This window comes from Heliconius melpomene, chromosome 1, assembly GCF_056956725.1.
Source record: "Heliconius melpomene rosina isolate 202511_hmr_F chromosome 1, ASM5695672v1, whole genome shotgun sequence".
In the NCBI taxonomy this organism is placed as follows: Eukaryota; Metazoa; Arthropoda; class Insecta; order Lepidoptera; family Nymphalidae; genus Heliconius; species Heliconius melpomene.
Window position 1 is genome coordinate 14960148 of NC_140389.1, and position 24473 is coordinate 14984620.

Below are 24473 nucleotides of genomic sequence, written 5' to 3' on the forward strand. Positions count from 1 at the left end.
CATTCACAACTTTTAGTATACGTATATGCACTTATTATAACAAGGCAGCGTTGAATTCCACTACATAGCACACAATGTCTTGAAAATTGGGCAGTGTGAGGAAATATTCGAGTACACTACATTTTCTCTGCCTCTCTGCCATCTTGCTGTACTAGATTTTTGTGGCACAGGACTGGCCACTAGACTGTTCTGAAATGAACATGGATCACCCGGCCCACCCTATATCTACGCAAATGCTGCTCGTACATGCAGAATACAGCATAATCAAAAATGGTAGACAGGATAGATACCATATTTCATCGCTTATTACATTAATGTGAGGCTAAGATGTAGATTGAACCTACAACTATTGACATAAGTCTCACAAATAACCACGGGAGTAATTGTTACATAATCTTAAAATTTAAAAATTAAATAAGTTCAAATTACAAAATGTCGATCAATGTATCCGGATTTTCCAAAACGCTACGCCGCTACGGCGACTACGCTAATTCGCTTCTCCACTTCAGTACCGCGCCAGCTTTCCACCGAGGTGGGTGTGTCGCAAACTCTCTCAACACACGCGCGTACATTTACGTTAGCCATAATTAAATTACAGGTTAAAAAATATGAAGGGTCAGTGACCCTGTGATAATGGGATCTTAGGTAATGAATGTGGCTTAGTTTTCCCACTTCCAAGTTACTTTGTTTCGGTGGAAAAATGTTTTGGAAGTATGTGAGTTTGGAAAAATGGTGAAGGCGTTTCAAACGCGATGTGTGTTTGGTGGATTGACGCTGGCTCTTCTTCTTTGTGGCGTTCGAGGACTTATAGGTGAGGATTTTTGTAATTCGTTTTTTAATGAGTTGTGACGTCATAGACTCTTAATAGGTCGTGTTTCTTTTGCTTCTGTGTTTACTTTGATCCTTTGTTTTGTGAAAAAGAGATGTTTGTTAAGTCCATTATAAAAGATATAGTGTAGAATTTATCGCGTTGTGCAATGATTGCTACTTCAAACGCTATTCAAATGAATCTATTTCGTATAAAATTGTATTGTATTACTTTCTTACGATAAATATGATGTTGGTAGTAGGTCTACATCAACCAGTAGGACATATTATTTAAATGAGTAGAACTAAATGTAAATAACTCGTATGTATTTCACCTAAATTGAGATGGACAGGGGGAACCTATTGTAAAGACACATTACCCAGATTTTGCCCACTGCGTGTTCAGTGACGCTAGGAAGCGAACCCATAGCCATCACGTTTGCAATCAAACGCTTTTTCTACTGCTCCACGATGATTTAATTATGACGTAAAACGTGACGAGACGTTTGCACCTTGGAACTTAGTGGTAACCTGGTAACGTGAAAACAATCGTTTTCAGTTTTAAGAGAAAATTAAGTCAGCGTGAGATTTAAGCGACAGCTGTGAAAATTCTGTATGTTTAAGGCTATCCTACTTTCTAGGGTCGATTTTATTTAAGTAGATTTACATACATTTACTTATATTCTCCATAGCTTGAAATTATTATGTAAGGTGTGGGTTCAACTCTGATAAAGATTTAAATACAAATTTTAGCACGTATAGTGTAAATAGAATAATATTTAGAAATCTCAATGAAAAGATATATATACTATAGTATGTTACGTAGGTTACGTTAGATGTTCATACAAGTTTTTGCTTGCAACATTGATATTGATTATTACTTATGTTCTTCAAGAGCAAGTTGTACCGGGGCTAGTGGGATTTATTGAATAGATCCTTAACTATCTGGCAACTTTACTATATTGTTATATTTGCTATTCTATTGCGTTTGCTGTATTCTTCTTTAGGTCACTTTATCGCAAAGAGAGTAAGCAGAGAGAACCTAGTGTCAACACACTGTACTCTCCGCTCTCTTAACCATATTCGAGATATTGTAGACATTGTGTGGTAGAACTCAACGCTGTACTTTGTAATAACAGAGCAGGGAAATAAAAATGTCAATTCGAACCCATATTCATCTGCATCGCGATTACGTATAGACGTCCTACTGCGCCATGATGATTTTATTAACATTTTTCTTTACATAATGAAAACAATAAAGTTATATGAAAATAATAAAAAGGCCAAAAAAGGAATTTACAACCTTTATTTAGCTGCCACAAACTTTTATTACACCAGAGAGCCTAAGCTGGGACTTACAACTGGCAACATTTTGAACTTATAGCAAAATCTATTACAGTTTATAATCGAAATCTATACACAATACGTCTATGAATATTCCACTATAATCTATATAGGGATTTATAAATATAAAAAAATCTACTAAATATTTTTTCTGTATTATAGATTCTAACTATAACAATATAAATTGTATTTGAATTGCATATTGCGTTTTAGTTGCGTACGAATTGAATGAAAAAATTGCAAGGGTGCCCAGCTATTGTATTTTTTCTATAGCAACACAGATGTGCCGACGTGATGTCTTGTTATCAATTAAATTTCGATATTGTATTTTTTTTTCAATTTAAGCTATCTTCTATAGCCAATAGCCATATCTGAATCGCACGATAGGTAGAGGATAGTAGTGTTAGGATACTTCGTTTCCTATTTTCCGGTCAATGGTGTTGCGGAACTAAACGCCGCACTTGTAGTGTCAGAGCGACAAAACGTAAAAGTGAAAATAATTATTCATTCGAGTTGTAGTTACACGACGTATATTTTTTCTAAAATTGCTAACTCGGCAAATAAATGGACGAAGTTTGGGTTCAGTAAAGGTTACTCAGGTCAGATTTGAGATGGATGAGACCTCTTCCATGGTATTTTGAATGGTACAATAATCGATTATTATACACATAAATACAATAATCATTAATCACTCGCTTTGATAGATATGAATACAAATAGTCAGTTTATTATTAAAATCGATTTACAATAATACAGTGATATCACAATTTAAAAATTATATAAATGTTTGAGGTCAGTCGTGGCGCAGTGGCACGACGGGTAACGGGACTGTAAGCGTTGTGGGTTCGAATCCCTGCCCTAACCTACCCTGCTATGTGCGGGCTAAAAAAAATAGTGTGAAGCTAAAAAAAATAAAAATAAAGTAAAAAAAAACCCCATTAGTATATAGTACGTTGCAGTAGTTACTTTATTTTCTTACTATTGTTTTTTACGTAAAATGCTAAATGGGATTTAAATTTAACATATAATTTAAAATAATATTGCTTATAATATTTCAGTTTAACTACAACTGTGGAAATATTTATATTAAGAAGAAATGTTAACCTTTATGACAGTCTGTTGCCAAACACTATTCACACAAAGTGGAAGATCATTATAGAAAATGAGTTGACATTTCAGCGTTTGACCGAAACTTGTCAACCGCCTTAGCATGTCTCCTGGCACAGTGCCTTTAGGTTTTGAATACAGTTTAGTAATAACAACAATACTATTACTAATAACTACAATATATAATTTAGGTCTTAGGCCTTAGATTTTTTTATATTAACATCTACTTTTTTGTAGAGTAGGTAGAGTGAGTCTAGCATAAAAGTCAATTCATTCTGTTTTTTTGTCTCTTCCTTTCTTAATTATATTAGTATTGTTAAGAAATGAGTAAAATTCTCGAATTCAAGGATGATTAAAACTGCTCAACCCGCAATTCCAAGTTTCGGCGGAAGGTGTGTAATGAAAATTTCTTAATGGGAACGAAATGCCTTAATATTAGGTTCCCAGGTTCCCACTGCCTATCCTGTTACGTGCGGGATAGAGTGTGAACCTGAAAAACAAATGATTAAGTGGGTTCAGCGTTACCTTATTCTTCAAATATTAATTAAATCGGGATCGCAACCCACACCTATAGTGTTCAGATAGAGACGTCCCAGCTGTGTATTGTATTAAGTTTAAAAAATATTTGCATTTATGTTAAAAGTTTATAATATAAAAGATCGATAAAACACTTATTTTTATCGATAGTATTCTTAGATACCTTATACAAGTTTTTATAGAGACTGTGCCAGCGGTCGAAGGTTAATTTGTAGTGCAGATAAAGTAGTGATTTTTTATATATTTTTAGTAAAAAATCAAATGAATATGACTCTTAATGAAAATAAAGAAATTTGGCATCAAAATGAAATGAGCTTTAAATGATTACTTGTCATGCTACAGTTATTTTTTCTAGGATGCGACATACATCCGAATACGACGTAAATGTCAGAATATTCTTCCGAAATATTGTTTGTTTTTTAGCTTCAGTTTGTATTCTGCATACAGCAAGGTAATGGAAACCAGAGGAATGATAATGTCAAGACATTCCATTCCCCATTTTTTGGCTGAACTCAATGTCGCGCTTTGCCTCTGCACCAGAGCAAAGAAACGAAAATATCAAATATTTCTTTTTCTTGAGGGAGAATCGAACCCACTACCTGTCCCGATCTGCACTTTGTTAATATAACTAAATAACACAACTGGTAAACAGTATCTATTTTAATAAACTATTATAATCAGCAAATGTATATCCATTTTAAGTCGACAATCATTGTCGTACAATAGTATAATTATATGCTATATTGACAATGAAAACTTACCCAAATACGTGACATATACGATAATTTGTCAAAAATGTTAATGATCATAAAGTGAACACGTCCATTTGCCTATTAATAATTCATAAGTGACATTTCTAGGTTAAGTAAAACGGGACAGGAGTAAAACACACGTTGTGGGAACGCCAACCCCGCGGCTCTATAGATATAATGAAGACTGAAACTTGAAAAAAGATGGACTCAAAAGACTCCTAAGAAAATACAGGTTTTGTGAAAGATGTGAAAGCTTGTGAATCTTAATAGATACCACGTGTATAGGATGTGAGGATAAAATTGACGTTTCTCCGGCAACTGTTATTTCATAAAGTAATAAATAAAATTCTGTTAATTCACTCGGCGTTGAATTTCACCAATGCCTCGAAAAATTCGGCGGAAAGTGGGGAATGGAGTGCCTTAACACTATGTTTCTTCTGTCTAACCTGCTTAATAGAGAGTCAAGCTAAGATAGAAGATTAAAAAGAATTCGAGATTATGGTTTTTTTAACATTACGGTCCATCACCCAACACGCAATTAAAAACAGCAAAAACCTCCATTTCCGACATCAAAATTCGTGAAATATAATTGCATTTTAAACGGACTGAGCTAACGAGATCGAGAATAAATTTTTCTTCCGCCACAAATAGAGGTGGCATCCATTAATCATTGTTCCGCCGTCCAAAGCTGTGTACACACGCCCTGATAACTCAATCTTGAAAGCTTATATGTAGAGAAGATGATTTATTACAGTAAAATTTAGTTTGTTAAAAATTGTAAATGCGATGGTTGTGGGTTCAATTCCTGCTCGAGTGTAATCGTAAATAATTTCTTTTCATTTTCGCACTTTCGTATACAAAGCGTCGCGTTGAGTTCTGCCACTTATCAAGTAATATTTGGACAACTGTATAAAATTTCAAATTTTCTTTTAAAGTGGCGTTTTTTGGCATATTTTTTTATTTGAACGTCTTTACGATTTTTCATAATCTTGGATATTACAAGTTTGCCCAGAAAAAGCTTATGTTGGAGCTTAAAATGCATAGACATCTTTAGCAATTACTCGTAGATACATGTTGAAATCTAACCAAGCATTTTTTTTCTAAACGAGAAAACAAAAATATTTTTAATATAAATATATGAGTGGGGGGAACCAGTACAATAGTGTGTACTGTCAGACACTTCTCATCGGCGTCACGACGCGACGCGACGGCGTCAAATTGCGGGTTGCAAATGTCTAGTGTTAACGTTAGTATTATTTGTCTATATCATTGACACATATAATGAAATTGTAACTGCATACAGTTCTGCCACTCAACACGCAATGCCTCCAGAATTCGGCAGAAAGTGGGAAACGGAGTGTCTTAACACTAGGTTGCCTCTACCTGTTGTGTGCGGGATACAGCGTGAAACTGATTTTTTTTAACTGCATGTGCCTTTGTGCACGTTTTCCTCAAAAACGAATTAACGGATTAATATTTAATCTTAACTACAGTATTTTCGCACTTTCCTTAACTATTTGTGTTTGTTTTATTCAAATCCTTTGATAAAAAAAAGGTTATGTCAATATAAAGTATTAGGTACGTCCAAATTGCTTCAAATTAGCTGCTTATTTGAATTAGATGAAACTTTAGTTTTCAATATATTTCAATGTATGAATATTGTTTTTATAATGATAATGGTATAAAAATACAAATACAAACGTAAGCCGCGAGTGGGCCCCTTTAAAATGTTCCCAGTATAAAATATAGATGCACTCACAGTTTGGTTTGATAAAGTGTTGCTTTTGGTTTATGACTTGGAATATAATGACTCTATTAAAATGAAATATAGACAATTCTTTTAGCATATGTAGTAAATAACGACTTGGCACTTGTGGCGCAGTGGTACAGTTTCTGACTGTAAACGCGACGGTTGTGGATTCATTTCCCACTACTTCTTCAGGAAAAACCGTAGAACGTAAAAAGAAACCGTAAAATCGATAGTTTGAAGAGATAGTAGAAAAAGTAATATAACAAATAATTTATGAAATAGTTCTTAATTTTTAAAAGAAAAAAGCTATTTTTACTTTTGTAAGTTAATTAAATAACAAAAATTTATATAATTTTTTCTAGTTGTCCATAAACTATTCTTACTTAAATATTTTTATATTCTTACGATTAAATTAGATTTTTCAGTTGCATGTTTAAAGTCCACTAAGGCAGTGGAATTTTATCATACTACGGCCAATGCAGTATGTAAATTACTTTTACTCCGTAATAGCCTATTCCGCTACTAACGATCCTCCTGGCTTTAACTGTATATAGTGGAAACAATCAATGCATTTTTTTATTTATTTAGAGTTATTTTTTAATCTGTATTTTAAGTTCAATGTACCTATCATTATTGTTCTAAAAATATATTAAAAATGCTGTAAATATTTTATTTACGTATTAAACATCATGAATCAAATATTATTTTTATGTTAAGATTATTTTAACAGCGTGTTATTGGAGACGATCATGTCCAGCTGTGAACGAAGAATAGCTGATGTCGCCATTTCTCATTCCTCATCATATTTGATGAATCATAGATATGATAATAGGTATACTTCAAATTCACATATGTTCATTAACTTTTTAAAATTTGTGTTGTTTTATATATTCGTAATAAAAATAAAAGAAGCAATGTTTAAAATTAAAAACTTAAGCGTTATATGGACTAGCTATTTCCTTATTATAAAATATTTATATTTTGGAGAACTTTTCCTGGACTTCCCGATCTCCCAATTTCCCGAATTCACTATCTGGGTGTATATTAAATATTTACAGACACCATCCTATATAAATCTGCACCCATGTTAATAATGTAAGATGCATTAAGCTACTAATTTTATACAAATGAAAGATTTCTATTATAAAATTAACTGAGTGAAAGAAGGGAAGTTAAAATAGGCAATTTGTCACCTTCATATAAATGACTGGTAAGTGCGGGTTACAAAGTAATTGATTAAAATAGTAAAAATCTACTAATAACACAAATTACAATCAAATATACACAATGTTGTTATGGATAATGAACGTTAAATTCAGGCTCTAGAGCAGCATGTAGACAATAAGACAAGTCAAGGTTCAAAACCCTAAATCCACATATTCATACTACATTTTAAATTTATTTTAAAATCAATAGTTATAACAAACTGGCAGATAATAAAACAGAATATCTAAAAATGTAATTCTCTACATCCTCTGAATAAATAACAAAACGGTAAAGCTAAAGGATACTTAAATATCGCAAAGTTCGTGCTTATCGGGGATTTGGTAGAAGTGGGTCATACTCGTACTGTGTCCCGTGTCCATTCTTTTAAACAATACGTTGTTTTTGTACTGAATAAAAATAAAAGTAAAAAGTTTTTTAATGATATAACATTTTAATACTTTAAAGTTAGTATTTGGGGGAATGATTTATTTCATATTTTTATATTTCTCGTTATGGTAACAAGACGGATAAAAACATTTAATACGCAATATCTCCAAAATTCGGTGGAAAATGCAGAATGCAGTATCTTAACGAGAGCGGAGTGTCGTAACACTAGGCTTCGAGATTCCCTCTACCTACCCTGCTACATGCGGGATACAGAGTAAAAAAATTAAGTAGGTATTCAAATCAAAAATAATAATGTGTGTAGGGCTACATACTTATATCCTGTTTACTTAAAGTTAACTGTTGATCTTGTAATTTTGACTAACATGTCAGAAGTAGACATGTTAATTATAACAAGTAGGTGTAAATTACAATTCTATCTCTTTATATTACTTTATCCGGTTAATGTATACATTTGAAATTATACCTTATATTCATTAATCACTCATCTCATCTTCAAGAACCAGATTTTTATTGTGTGTGCTGTATCTGGGTGCCATTTGTTTTAAAATATGAATACTTCGACTACAGCCCTTGATGAAAAAAAATAGCTTCATTGTGTAACCTGCATATAGCAGATTGAATCAACCGTTAATACCCGCTAAGTCCAATTTTCGAGACAAACCGGGTTTTGCTATCAGAGTAAAGGAGAACCACTTATTCTTCCGGATGGGAATCGAAGCCATAGCCATCGTTATCAAGCAAACATTTCAATAAAAAATATTTTTCCTACAATTATTACCTGCTAAGGTAACTACACGAGCACATACCAATCCATAATCATGAGGATTTAAAAGGAAACAAGAAATAGACGATGATTTCGTATCAATGGATATAAACAATCTGTTAACATACCCCTGTCTGCGCACAAGGGTGAGAGAGCCCCAGCTTATGTTTTACACAGAATTGATTCTCCCTACGAAGGTTGGCCCATTGTGAGTGAAGTGCAGCAAATGTCTTTATAGTGCATGGATTCGTAGCGATATAACTTCTGAACACTTTAGCTTTCTCGACTTTTATACCAACAATTTTGTAGGGGACTACTAATTTGTCTGATGACGCCTCTAAAGCTTTTTGTGTTTTTGTGAGGATTTTCGCTTTTCAATAGGTTTTTTTCAATTTTTATGTGTTATTTTTAGAGGAAGAATTTATTGTAGGTTTGACAGAGGATATATTTCCTTGTTTTATAATATGAAATTATTATATAGTTAAACATGCAAGATGTTAATTTGCAAACAATGGCTTTTAAATTGGTGAAAAAATGTTCATACTTTTTGCTACTCTGCAAAAACAGGCGTCAAAATATAAAATTATTATATATACATATAAAGTAGAAAAAATGTCTCTAAATAATATACCTACTCCCCTTCTAAATTCCAAATCAATGAAGACGCCTACGACAAGTGCAACAAATTTTCGGGACAAACTTGCCCTTTTTCTTCTCTTAATTAAAACAAAATTGCCCTTTAGTCCATCTATTTAACGTTTAATTTGCAGTAATCAAAAAGGACTTGTCGGCTCAATCCTCCCTTAAATAGGTCCAAAGTTACAAGATCTCCGATTATATTTAAATCTTCTCACTCTCCTACTAATCAGCTGAAACACGGCAGGTCAATTTCCATTGGTCTGTTCGGTAATAACTTTGTTTTGGGTTGCTATAGTAACGCTTGATCAAAATTAGACGCGTAAGGGGTTAGGTTTTGTGGAAAAGAGAAGAACATATGGTTATTTGGGGGCGTGACAAGGATATAATATAAAGGGTGGATGCAGTGCGCATTTGGCAGTGTTGGACTAAATTGCATTAGTCTACTGTGTGGGCACTTGCCCGATATCATACGATTATTGTCGCTGGAAACTGGCTAGCGTCCGGTTATGACTGCTCATAACCTTTTATGTTTTGTTGGTTATTTAGTTTATTTTATTTGGCCAATTTAAGTTTTTTGTTTTAAGTTGTTTATATTGATAATGATTTTAAAAGATTAGTTGAATAATATTTAAAATTATTTTAAATCTGGCAGTAGTGTAGGGATCTAACATAAGATTAATGAGAAGGTTTGACTCAGTGGTCAGAGAGCTTTTCAACAGGTGCGGGTTCAAATCCCTCAAACATAAACTTGATAGTCTACATATTACAAATAATAAATGTACAAACGCGCAAATGTTAGTAATTAAAAAAATTCTACGGCTCTAGGGTACACTACTGATATTAATCTTATTATTAAGTTAAATGCTATACTCGTATTAGCAGAGAAATACATTGTTTTAAAGCTTTAACTTCATACCCTGGCTAAGCCAATGTCTTCATTAAATTATTTCCCTAATCCCCAAGATTTGTAGGGTACGGCCGTCTCATTACGTCCGTAGCGTTACAAATGAATTAAGTCACTATATAAAGACATAATTATACGTTGCAAAGAAAGGGCGGTCGCGTTTTTTGAATATTATCTACTTAGATAAACATCTATCTACTTTTATCTACGAGCAATAAATAAATCAACATTTGTTTTATTTTTTTTTAACCCGCATTTTGGGGTAGGGTATGGTAGGCAGAAGGAACCTAGAGTTCAAACACGAGACATTTGTCTTTTTACCAGAGCGAGAAAATAAATATATTTAATTAATCCGACTGGAAATAAAGTTATAGCAATAACATTTAATAATTTAGATTTATATTTGACAAAAAAACCAAAAGAAATATTTAATGTTGCCATTATTTCGCTCTCCATCATTCAACAAGCCATGTGCCAGAGTTCGGCGGCAATTTGGGAGTGGAACGTCTCAACAAAAATCTTCCTCTGCTTACCCTTAACTTACGAGATACAGCGTAAAGCCGAAAAATAAAAACAGGTGAAAAATATGACAGAAATAATTATTTATCGCCATCTTCTTTTGAACCATACAGGTTACCCTGAACGAATATTGTATGCATGAACAGAATAATCCCGGGAATGGTGCCGCGCTGAATTATTCACGCTGAAAAGGACTTTAAAAAGAGTTTACAGCTCCACGTGTTTATTACGTGGAGTATTACAGTTTTTATGTTTTTGTTTGTAATATTTAATTCTATGGAAAAATATGAAATCTAACATGAAGAAATGATTAAAATTTTTACGTTGGTACCGATGTTATACGGTAGTCTTAATAGTAGAAGAGATATGAAAGAAGTACATGAGTAAAAGTTTGTTTTTAAGTTTATATATTTTACATAGATAAATAAGTAATAAATGCCAGGTTCCCTCTCCTTTACCTTCTATATAGGGCATATACTGTGTAACTAATTTGCAGAAATTCTAGCTATGTAATTACAATTTTGTAATATATATGTTCCTCAAAGAGTGCCTTTTAAGAAGCATTATACTTGCATATATTTTACTTCAATAGCCCTCAGCAAAAAGGGTCGCTTGAATACAGGGACCGAGTTTATACGCTTGACGTGTTCCAAAAATATGACTTTGAAGTTAAAAAGCTTATAAATTGAAGTCTGTATTAGATGAGCCTTAGTAGAAATAATTTGAAAAGGATAATGATAAAATATACGTATATTTGCTAGACAATACTGCTTAGTATTGTATATTTCCTACCTCATAATTATCAATACAGTAGAATTTTATATAAGGTGATATCTTGCTATACTGATGTAGAGGCTGTCGTGACGTAGCGGTACAGTGTTTCTGCGAACGTAATAGTTGTGGGTTCGTTTCTCAATTGGTGAAGTGAAAAAATAGCTCTCCAATGAGTTCCACCGTTTATCATGCGATGTCTCAAAATGTTTAAGTTGTTTTGTGTAAAGAACACATTTAACATATTTCAATTAAAGTAGGGAAAGCCACGATATACTTCTAAAATGTCTGTAATTCCTTAAATTCTGTGGATACTTTTCGACAACACAATACTAGCTATAAAACAAAATTTAAGAGATAAGATATATACTTATGTAAATGTTTTTATTTTCCCTCTCTGGTAAGACTAACTGCAGAGTTGAGTTTCGCCACTCAACTTAAAACTCTAGAACTAAGCCATAAATCTAGATTTTCTTCGCCAACCTGTTAGACGGCAAAACTTAAGAAAAAAAGTATAGAAGCATATGAAATAGTAAAACTTTTTAAGATCGTCTACACTCGGTTACCTCTTGAAATATTTTACAACCCATATATTAATTACAACCGCAAAAAATTAGGTCGACCACTTTTACAGCGTATGTCAATTACCATAAAGCAAGGGCTAAAAGTAGCATTTTACCCAAGTATAGAACTCAATTAAACTTTAATAGCTTTAATAGTGTTTTTTAAGCATATTGATTTTAATGTCATATTGATGTTAATACTAGCGCTGTGGGACAATTAATTAGAGTCAGATATGGCACACGCGTTATTTTTGGACTCGATCCGCACTCACGACGACAAACCATGGCGTTAAGTTACGCTTCATAATCTCTAAAATGAGCCGAAACTAGAAAATAAAGTCGATTTCGCATGATTTTGAATATAAAGTCTTTTCGTCCAGAATGTGTATTGTTAGACGAAACTTAACGCCGTGCTTTATCATCACAGAAATGATTTATTTGTCCACCTCTAGAGAAATTCTTAAGGAAAGTAATAAAAATATTCTTGTATATTCGTAAGACTATTTGCTCGTATATAAGACGACGACGGTCACAGATTTAGCTTATGTAAAAGGTATTTATAATAACTTAGTAACTGCTTGTCATGTCTAAGAGTATCGATTTTGTATTAACTGGGATCTTACAAGTACGTCGTATATTTATATAATCTTTCGTTTTCATTGAAAAATAATTATATGAATATTTTGTTATTGAATAGAAATTAAATAAAGATTATTATTATATTAACTAGTAATATATTAGTTAGTTCTTCATTTTCGTTACATACAATGGGATTTATGTATTTAAATATTTTTATGAGGACATTAGGAAAATATTATTATAATTAAATGTAATAATCACTTTCTCATATTCCTAAATCATATGGTCGTCCTACACCATAAAAATATCTTTTTTTATACCTTCGCGGTGTATCGCGATTACCTCATATAGCAAGGTGGGCCTAATATAAAGAAAGACAAGTGTATGGCAGTGGCAGAAGTCGCGCCGAGCTTTGCCTGGTTACGAGAGCGAGAAAATGAAAATATTCAATATTTTATTTCCTCGACTGGGATTCAAACTCCCAACCTCAGACTCTACTATGTATTGTTATAATATATATTCACCAATTTGGTAATCCATTAATTTTTATATCATTCCTTTCAGAAATAGTAGAAGAGCAACGATGCCACAACCACGAGTTCCGGCTAACCTGCCGAGAGCTCGACACCCACATCGCCGTGCTCGAGGCGTGGTACACCTCCACGGAAGCCTACCACCGCTTATCAAACGAGAGCTACACTCACCAGAAAATTATACATACAGAAAACGATTCAGAACTCGATCGCGTTTACGTTTTTTCTAGTCCAAAACATAATGGAATTTATGAACTGACAAATCATTCCAATATTGACAATACGTCTAATGAAAATGTGAACGGATCTTTTGATTTTGACAGGTTTTTTAACGAGAGTTGGTCTAACGAGACGTTTGGTGATAGTGTAGATACGTCAGTGGATGTAGTAAACGTTAGTGGGTGTGGTGTAGTGACGTATTCCCGTAGTTACGCCAGCTGGCACGAGGGCGATAAGCGTAGGCGGTTCATATCCAGAGTGACGTCGGTTAATTTGCGAGCGCCTTTGAGTTATCGGTGAGTTTTAGATTTGTATTAATATTTTTTTTTATCTGAATGCTTAAACAGAATAATTCAAGTCCCATGTAAATCGTCTCCTTTCCTATATATTTTGTTTATTTTCAATAACTCTTTAAAAAAGTTAAATAATAAGCAAAAACAAAATATAAACATTATAACTGCATATTAGGGACCGGTTATCGTGTAGGGGCACAAGCGTGTGGCTGTGAACGCGAAAGGTTTTGGGTTTGATTCCCACTCAAAGAATTAAAATATTTAATATTTTCATTTCTTCAAAGCGTGGTATTAGTTTTGCCAGTCAACACGCAATGCATTCATAATGCGGCGGCGGGATACTGAGTGAAGCTAATATAAAATTACTATTACATCATTTTATGCTTTTATAATAAGAACATTACCAGTTCAATCCATGTAGCCTCAAAGAGATAAAACTAATTTAAAAATAGTTAAGTACTTTTACGAACATTTAATTACGATAGTACGCATTACGTATACGAATTCAGTTAATTTGATAATAAACGCGATAACCTTAACTTGATTAAAATCTAACATCGTTCATCGGCTAATAGTCAATAACTATGTAACGGTACGTAACGGTTAACTCTATATTATATTTAGAACTACCGCCAAATTTAATATGTATGAAATTTATAAACAGTTATTATTTTGCATGTATGGAATGTGAAGGCTGTGATGTCAAAACCAAACAAATACTTCTTAAAGTACATATATCAATTAATTTCTATTTTGTAGCTGCATTTCTTTTACTCGTCAAGATATTTTTAAATAAAAAAAAACACGGTTTTGGATCTTGTTACTCAACTGGTAATGCCTCAAGAATTCGGTGGATAGTGGATAACGGAAGTCTTTTAATGGCGATGGAGCGTCTCCTCACTAGGTCACTGGGTTCCCTCCATTATCTTACCATTTATTAATATGAGCGTGAATTGCAGCTTTTCTTATCGGATAGGTATGGAATAAAAAAAATAATACAATCCTTACTTTTGAAAGACCAGAAATTTACTTATCACGGACATACGAACGTTCACACATTCTTTTCTATATTTTTTTTATTTAAACATCTTTTTATGCTTTCTATTCTTATAACAGTTCATAGAACTTATGTCCATAATTAAAAGTTAAAAAACATATAATTTATAGTTGGCTAGGAAACATCTATAATTAGTGAGTTACGTCCAATTTGCGTCGTCAGTGGCCAAACATTTTTAACGGTCCATCCGGCCCTTAAAATGCCAATGATATTCCGTTTCGAATGGAACTAGGCTAATTGAGTTACATTCGATGATTTTGAGTTACATTTAATGATTAAATTGTTAGTACGATAGAAGTATGATGGACATGTGTTTTTTTTGTTTTAAACCATTAAATCATTATGGATACCGTTGTCTGTAACTTGATCTACAGACAACGGTATATATCCAACGGTATATAATAACTAATCAGCTTCACGCTGTATCCCGCGCACAACAGGGTAGGCAGAGGGAACCTAATGTTAAGATACTCTGATACTTCCCCACTTTCCGCCGCTCTTTGCCTCGACACCAGAGCAAAAATGAAAATATAAAAGTAAATAAATATTTCATGTATATTTTCCTCGAGTTGAGATCGAACCCACGTTACAGTCACATCCTTGTGCCGCTGCGCCACCACGGCCTCAAATTTATTAACTATTATGACATATATACTTAGAAGTAGGTATTTTTATATCAACTAATATGACGTTATGACCCAATTTTCAAGTCATTGCAATTTGAATAGCGGGACTCGACGACGAACTTGCTGTCTTGTTACGGGAGGAAATAGAAATAGTTTATTCCCCTCGAGTCGAGATAGAAATTATAACATTTGAAAATAATGTAATAATTGTTTTTTTTTTAAAAAATCACTATTTTATATATGCTCATCTCGACAAGACCTTCAAAGTTGATAACAAAGATCTAAGAAATGAAAATAACTCATTCTTAGTCGGAAATCGAACTCACAACTGCCGCGCTTCCAGTCATACGGCTCCGAGTATCAGATATTTTTATAACAATAATAATAACATACAAGAAAACCAAATAATTAAATATGTTACATACAAAATATAATACTAAATGTAACTTTGCGTAATCTCAGGTCTATTGTCTGGTCTTCTACCGGATTCGATATTCTCCAGGGTCCGCCTCCATATACGAATAATAAAGGAATTAGAGATTCACCTCACGACGTAACGACCTTTCTTATATATCTTGAATAAATTAGTAAGCAAAAAATATGGTGAAATTTAATTATACTATTACTTAGTTTATTTATCTGGTACGATAATGTACGGCGTTGAGTTACGTCACTTTCGTTTCGCTTTTGTACTCTTAGCTTACTCTGTATATATATTTGCGGGATACAGCGCTAACTTATTCCAGAGGATGTCCTGACTAATATCTGTCCGATATTTGTTTGTGGGCATACGGGTACGGGTACCCCGGATCCTCGAGCCGCCACTCTTACATCCTCATCCAGTCCGTAAGAATGGTGTCCTAACTCCCCCCCTCCTTCCCTTAGCTCCCTCCTTCTACCTATCCTACCCCTTCTATTTTCCTCTCCCTTCCTCGGTTTTTCCCCACAAAGGGGTTTTGGAGGTCAGACGGCAGTCGCTCCATTTAAAACCCGCTAACCGCCACTTATATGGACCGACAAAACAACAGACTGGGTACGGCTACGGCGTCGCCGCAAAACGACGCGCAGGCACATCGCCCTACACCTGCGACAAGTGGGCAAGGGCTACCGTGTCATGTACGGGCACGGCTAAAGACGCTAGTACCCAGAAGGAAACTCCGCTTTGCAACGTGGAATATTGGCTCTCTGACCGGACGATGCAGGGAACTCGCAGATGTACTCATGAGACGTCGGGTCCAGTGTGCCTTCCTCCAGGAAACACGCTGGAAGGGCAATAAGTCCCGTAACATCGGACAGGGTTACCGGCTTATATACACTGGGTCACCTTCGGGTAGAAACGGTGTAGCGGTAGTGCTATCTGAAGAGCTTCAGAATGGGCTCCTTGAAGTTGACCGTCGCTCCGACCGCTTGATGCGAGTGAGGGTACTGATTGAGGGCGTCATCACAAACTTAATCAGTGCCTATGCTCCCCAGGCGGGATGTAGCGCGGCCGAAAAGGAGACATTCTGGGAGCAGTATGAAGGGGTGCTACTTGCTGTGCCGTGTACCGAAGTGGTCTTAGTTGGGGGGGATTTGAACGGGCACGTCGGTAAGGCTGCTGAGCCGTATGAACGTGTTCATGGGGGTTTTGGGCACGGTCTTCGCAATGCAGAGGGAGAAAACATTCTGAGAACCTGTATTGCGTCTGATCTGGCCGTCGTGAATACGTTCTTCCAAAAGAATTCTCAGCACCTTATCACGTATAAGAGCGGGTCCCACTCAACTCAAATAGACTACTTATTGACCAGACGGTGTCATATGGGCAGGGTAACTAACTGTAAGGTCATTCCAGGCGAAAGCCTAACGGCCCAACATCGTCTTCTTATCATGGACTTTAACGTCACTCCGAAGAAGAAAGTAGCCGAGAAACGTAGGCCTCGGATCAAGTGGTGGTTGCTGAATGGACCGATGCAGACCGACTTCCTGGCAGAGGTGAAAAGTCACGATATTTCGACTAACACCGAGACTGCTCAGGATGCTTGGGATCGGGCTCAGTCGGCAATCATTGCGGCGGGCAGGCGAGTTCTTGGCCTTTCTAGGGGAGGACGTGTCATCGACAGGGAGACATGGTGGTGGAATGACGAGGTGCAGGAGGTTACTCGTGAAAAGAAGGCTGCCTTTAAGAAGTGGCAGGAATCCAACTCTCCTGAAGACAGACTGGAGTACACAGTAGCTAAACGTGCCAGTAAAAGAGCTGTAGCCAGAGCCCGCAGTGAGAGTTTGTCACCATTGTATGATAAACTTGAAACTGTGGAGGGGCAGAAGCTCATTTACAAACTGGCACGTTCCCGGGATAAAGTGACGCAAGATATCGCAAAATGTCTTTGCGTCAAAGATTCCCAGGGCACGCTGCTCTGTAATCATGACTCTGTGAAGGAGAGGTGGAGAAGCTACTTCCAGGAGTTGCTAAATACTCAGCACCCATGCAGTCTTCATCACGACCCACCGCCTAACCTCGGACTTATTGCCCCAATAACCCTTGACGAAACACGTAATTGCCTTCGACGCATGAAGAACGGAAAAGCGGTGGGACCTGACGACATCCCGATCGAAGCGTGGAAATCGTTGGGCTCTCTTGGTGTGCTCATGCTTACTGACCTTTTTAACCATATCTTGAACACTGGTAAGATGCCGCATCAGTGGCGGCTTAGCTTTATTACCCCTATTTACAAGGGAAGGGGCAGTGTTCAAGATTGTGGTAGTTATAGGGGCATTAAGCTTATGAGTCATACCATGAAGCTCTTCGAGCGCATGATCGACCTCAGGCTCCGCCGAGAGTGTACTGTCTCTGAGTCTCAATATGGATTTCAGCCAGGATCGGGCACCATGGACGCCATTTTCGCCCTCAGAACTTTGATGGAGGCATACAGGGAAAAAAGGAGAGCTCTGCACGTGGCCTTTTTAGATCTGCAGAAGGCCTTTGACTGTGTGCCTCGTCAGTGTATCTGGTGGGCATTGCGATCCAAAGGGATCCCTGAGGCCTATATTGAGATTATCAGAGGCATGTACCACGATTCCGCTTCTATGGTTAGGACTGCTGTTGGCGACACTAGACCCTTCCCGATTACAGTGGGGGTTCACCAGGGCTCGGCTCTTAGTCCGTTCTTGTTCAATGTAGTGCTTGATACTGTCTCGGCTCACATCCAGGACCAGCCTCCATGGCTGATGATGTATGCCGACGACATAGCACTCATTGCCGAGAACCGACTGACGCTGGAGCGTAAAGTGAACCTCTGGAAGGGTACGCTTGAGAACGGCGGTCTTAAACTAAATGTGTCGAAGACAGAGTACATGGCCTGCGGGAGCCGGGACTCGAGCACCATCCTTATAGGTCCTGAGCCAGCCGTTAAGTCGGAGAAGTTCAGGTACCTTGGATCCGTTATGCACGAGTCTGGAGGCATCGACCACGATGTCCATGGCCGGATAAGCGCTGCCTGGGCCAAATGGCGGGAGGTCACTGGTGTGGTCTGCGACCGCAGAATACCGCCCAAGCTCAAGGGGCTGATATACAAGAGCATCGTCCGACCGGTTCTTTTATACGGCAGCGAATGTTGGCCAGCACTATCTCGGCACACTCTGGAGCTTCACGTCACGGAAATGAAGATGCTGAGGTGGATGTGCGGCGTAACGCGGTCTGACCGCATACGCAACACATTCATTCGAGGTAGTCTTGGGGTCCGTGACGTAGCGGATAAGCTCCAAGAGCGTCGCTTGAGATGGTTTGGCCACGTTACGCGCCGGCCTAAGAACTATGTCGGACGCAAGTGCCTTGCTATACTAGTTCCTGGGGCGCGACCTCCCGGACGCCCAAGGAAGCGCTGGTTGGATGTCGTGATGCAGGACATGAGAGCCAATGGTCTAACCACCGAGGACGCAAAAGATCGTGCAAAGTGGAGTAGGGTAAGTAGGAAGGCAGACCCTGGTAATAGCCGGGATTAATGCCAGGAAGAAGAAGAAGACAGCGCTAACTTAAAAATATGGATTCCGTTATGGATCTGGATGTTGTCGCGATGATTTCAGGTTCGATTTCAATTTAAGTATTTTCTTGAATATAAGTTTCTATAGCTTATAATTTGGTGGGATAAAGCGCGGCAGGTTCCATTAATTTTGTATATTGACCTTACATTGTATTCATGTATTTTATATCACCAGAATAAGTCAAAGGTTATCAAGATATTTGGGGCGAAGTAATAAATAAGATAACGTTATTAATTATTATGATCGAAATCACTTCCGTTGATTGTAAATTGTAATATAAATAAGTGTCGAATAGATTTACAAAGTGTTTTTTGATGTCAAGTTTATGAATCTCGATCTGACTGTAAATGGTTGTAAGCGGTTGTAAGTTCGATTCTCAATTAATTATAAAGTAAATTGGGTAGAAGGTGGGGAACATTAGGTTCCCTCTGCCTACCGCGTCATTGTCGGGGTATGACATGAAGTTAAAAATGATATATAGAATATAGAATAGAAATAATGACATTTAATTATTTCTATACCTATTGTTATAAAGTATTCTACACTGCGACCCCTTTTGATGTGTTTAGGCTGAGCAGGGTTGCCAACATTTACGTTTTATTAATTAATATATTTTTACTTCTATTGCAACTTACATAATGTACATTATATTTTATTTAATCTAACATATACCTATCTTTATTTTTAAAAATATAGTCTCTGTCATTAATAACTTAAAAAAACATGATATTAATTAATAATCCTATTTCCATTGTTTCTTTCCCTTTACGTTTTGTCTTCTTACCAGAGCAAGATAATAAAAATGATTCACTCTAGTGGAAATCGAACCCACAACCAACGCGTTTACAATCAGACGCTATCTGCCTCTAGTCTCAACTATATACTTCATAAATATATTTTTTATTCATTACTGACATGACAATCCTGGTTAGTTTGGAATGTCAGCCGCAAGTCCCCAACTATAAATCTCTTCGTTCTAAATAGGAACAAATAACAAATTTTACTACCAACTCATTAGTTAAAATTTTGAGAAAAAGTATGTTTATATTGTATTCTACAATAAACACATTAGATTGAAGGATGACCAGTAATTCCACACATTTGTTAAAATTTAAGACAAACTGCGGCGTTAAGTTCCGTCACTCAACAAGCAAAATTTAACTATAATGGTATACCACTCAACACGCAATGCCTCCAGGATTCGGTAGAAAATGGGGAACGGAAGTGTATTAACACTATGTTTCCAGGTTTCTACCCTAACCCGCTATATGGAAAAGAAAGGCGTTGGAAAGAGAAAACCATAGTGAAGCTAAAAACAACAAGTGCAATAATCAAAACATTCAGTTTCTAAATACTATTAAATAACAATATAACACATTAGTATAAAGATGCTATCTTTATGATATAAAATAAAGATCGTTTGATAATTACATATCAAAAGCCTCGAAAATAGTAATTAAGTTTGGACCACCAAAGAACTTTATGAGTGTAGTTACCCTTTGATTGCGGCTTGACCCCACACTAAATAATTCTGAACACGAGTAAACAAATTGATTGCAATTTAAATTTTAATGTAATATACTAGGGACCCGCCCGCGGCTTCGCCCGCTTGGTATTGAATATTATTTCTATTCGTGAGAATGTTTGGTATGTTAACAAATTTATTATAATTTTAAACAATGAAACCGAATTCATACATTTTATTTTACACATACATATATATATTTCTAAAAAAATACTGATGCCGATTTTGATGAAACTTGAAGTGGAGAATGAAGTGTCTTAACACTAGGATCTCTCTACTTGCCTTACAGTGTGCGGGATACAGCGTGAAGCAGATTTCATTTACTAATTTTAATTTTATTTTATTCTTCAATAATATTATCTTAAATATACCATACTAAATTTAAGTCACAAATAAAAGTTAAATATATAAATAAGGCTTACTAACTCAATTCGATAAAGCCATAGCCTACGTTCTATTCTATCCTAGACGCATAATTTACCTCAGATTATCGAGATAGCCGTTGTTAGTTGTGACGGTGTCGCTATATTTCAACCCAATTTTGCTTTTACGATGGTAAACATGGGGCAAGAAATATTTTTGGTTGGATTAACTAACTTAATTTTTTTTTACCTTTTTAGCTGTTTTCTATTTGGAATTAGTTAGGGTTCGATTCCCACTCGAGGAAATTAAATATTTATTTAACTTAAATTTTTTTTGTTTCTCCGCTCCGGTGTTCAGGCAAAGCGTAGCGTTGAGATCCGCCACTCAACACGCAATGCCTCCAGAATTAGGAGGAAAGTGGGGAATGGAGTGTCTTAACACTAGTTTCCCCCTGCCTACCCTGCTGGTTGCGTGAAGCTGATTTAATTTGATTTTCATATTTTTTTGTTTTCTTATTTATCATATAAAATTTCAAAGTCAAAGTCAAAGTCAAAGTCAAAATATCTTTATTCCATAAAAATGCTTAACATTTACTTGGACATGTCATAAAGTAGAAAAAAAATGCAAAACAAAATAACCAAAAAAAAAAAAATGTGCAATTTTGACTTCAAAAAAACCCGTTCAAATGGTTGAGCTCATGAGAAGATACAGGCAAAGAAACTCATGGCCACTCTTTTAAATGCCAACATTTGTTACAAATTACAATTTACAATTTTAACTTAGAAATAGAGCAACTCATTTCCAAACATCTTTATCGCGAACATAATCTTTAACAGAGTAATATGCTTTTTGGCAGAGCCTGTGCTTTACCACTTTTTTTAATTTGTTCAGTGATAAATTAACCACGTCGTTTGGAAGTTTGTTATAAAAGTGTATACTTTGACCTACGAATGAGTGAGACACTTTATGGAGCCTAGAGAAGGGCACAGCAAGCTTATTTTTATTTCTTACATTATATTGATGGAGGTCACTGTTTTTATTAAATTTATTAATATTCTTATGCACATATACTAAGTTGTCATAAATATATTGGGAGTGTAGTGTGAGGATATAAGTCTTTTTTAAATTCGTGTATTGTATCGATTGCGGAAGTTTGCTGTAAATGCTACTTTAGTATACCTTTCAAAATGTTTATTACGTGACGCGATCCTCTAAATATTCGTCTAAAATAGCTTTATTTACTAAACACAGAAATGTTTACGTTTTATATTTGCACCATTTGTTACACTTTTGTTTGTTTGTTTATGTTTACCTAACTTACTAGTTAAATGTGCTTAGGAAAATCAACAGAAACTATCGTCGCTCGCATCTTCGTCTGCCTGGAATTTATTTAGTCTTTAGTGCGTAAAATGGAAAAATCTCGTTTTTTTTCTCGTCCCCGTCGGAGGTTCAGGAGAAGTAGTGCTCCCCTACTCTTCCCCTACTCAACTTTTTAATATAGTAGTTTCGTCTGTGCGCAGTTTTTATTTCTTCGCTCTGGCGGCGAGGCGAAGCACGGCGTTGTTTTCCTCCACACACCACTTCCTGATTTCCAAAAGTAGGAAGTAGAGTGTCGTCTTCCTTTGCCTATCCTGCTTTGCGGGATACAGCGTGAAGGTTAAAAAAAATAGGTAGTTTAAGCTTAATATATTCAAAACTCCCACAAAACGAAATATAAACTTCTATAAACGGTTATTAATAAGAAAGATAGATAAATAACTCATGTTCCAATCGTAGAGATAATTGTTTGACAATTCAACAGCTCTACGGGGACAATCACGTTCGATACAATTCAATTACTCTCCCTTTATTTGTAGAGATGAAAAGATCAGACAATAGAAGGAATGTCGGCGCAAATATTTGAAGCTATCAATGCGAAGTTGATGAAACAATGCGTTATGGACTTTGTTTGCAGTTCCAGTTTAAATGGTGGGTATTTTCGAGTTGAATTCTTTTATCAAACTACCTACATACGTGAGCAAAAATGTAAACGAGTTTCTATTATTCATTCGATAGTTTGGGTATTATAAAGTTAGGAAATGGGTGAACTGTTTTTTAAATATAATTTGATGGTTTACATTTTAATATATTTTCTAAAATTTGGAAAGCAACTCTGCTTCGCGAGATCTTGGGAAAAATAACTCTGTTCTCCAATTTCGTCGAAACATTAAACAAGTAGCATTCGAAACTACGCGTATCGTGCGTATCATAAATTTCCTCTTCTTATGGAATCATTATCTTTGATATTTTCGACTTAATTTTAGAAATATTATATGCAAATAAATACGTTCCACTTGAAAAGTGTGTATTCCGGACAGGTTGTGATTTAGATTCGATTCCCATTTTAGGAAATGAAACGTTGCATATTTTCAATATCTCCACCTGGTAACGAGGCGCAGCACGATTCAGCACGCAGTGCCTCTAGAATTCGGGGAAACCGGAAGTGTCTTAAAGGGCAGAGTGTCTGTCTTCTCTCCTATATGCGGGATACAGTGTGAAGCTAAAAAATAATAGAAAAGCAACTTTGTTTTATACTATGTAAAGATTTTATATAGCATTTGACGTAGGTACCTTTAGAAGCTTATAAACCATACAGCCGGAATTAGTATCGGGTTGCGCATAATTTTCTTCCGCTTGTGGTAAAGTATTTATACGTTCGTATTTAAAATTCTTCGCACGCTCAATAATTTTCTTTAGAATCTCGTTATACTCGTATACCAGTATTTATAATATGTAAAAAAGGAACGAAGGTATGAAGTAAGAATAAAATCATAGATATTAAACAAAATAATTCAATGAAGTAAAAAGGCTATTTTGTTAATAAAGTGGGTGGGTTTCTTGCAATTTATTATCTTTATTTCTATCTTGGTATGTAGAAAATTGCAGCCTTTTATTAACATGAAATTAATTGTGTAACCCAAAAGAAAAATATCTTGGCACAAGGGAACCATCGTGGTATTGTAAATATGATAAGTTGTGGGTTTGATTAAATATTTTCGGTTCTTTGCTCTGGTAAAGAGACAAAGCGCGGTTGAGTTCCACCACTTCCAGAACTCAGCAGAAAATGGAGAACGGAAGTGGGAACGGACTAACACTAGGCTCCCTACCTTATCATCAAATTTCCTTTATGAACAATTCTCATTTAGAATTTG

The 24473-nt window shown here is 35.6% G+C and overlaps 1 protein-coding gene across 2 annotated transcripts in view; it reads left to right on the top strand.

Annotated features, from left to right (window-relative positions):
* The first annotated feature begins 505 nt into the window (after window positions 1–505).
* LOC146541651 (uncharacterized) overlaps window positions 506–24473 on the top strand; it is an 83483-nt gene continuing 59515 nt past the window's right edge. For both annotated transcript variants that reach the window (XM_085190290.1, XM_085190299.1), the window contains exons 1-2: window positions 506–811; window positions 13214–13697. In XM_085190290.1, coding sequence (XP_085046416.1) covers window positions 730–811; window positions 13214–13697 — 566 coding nt within the window. In that variant the 5' untranslated portion in view covers window positions 506–729. The remainder of the gene's footprint in view (window positions 812–13213; window positions 13698–24473) is intronic.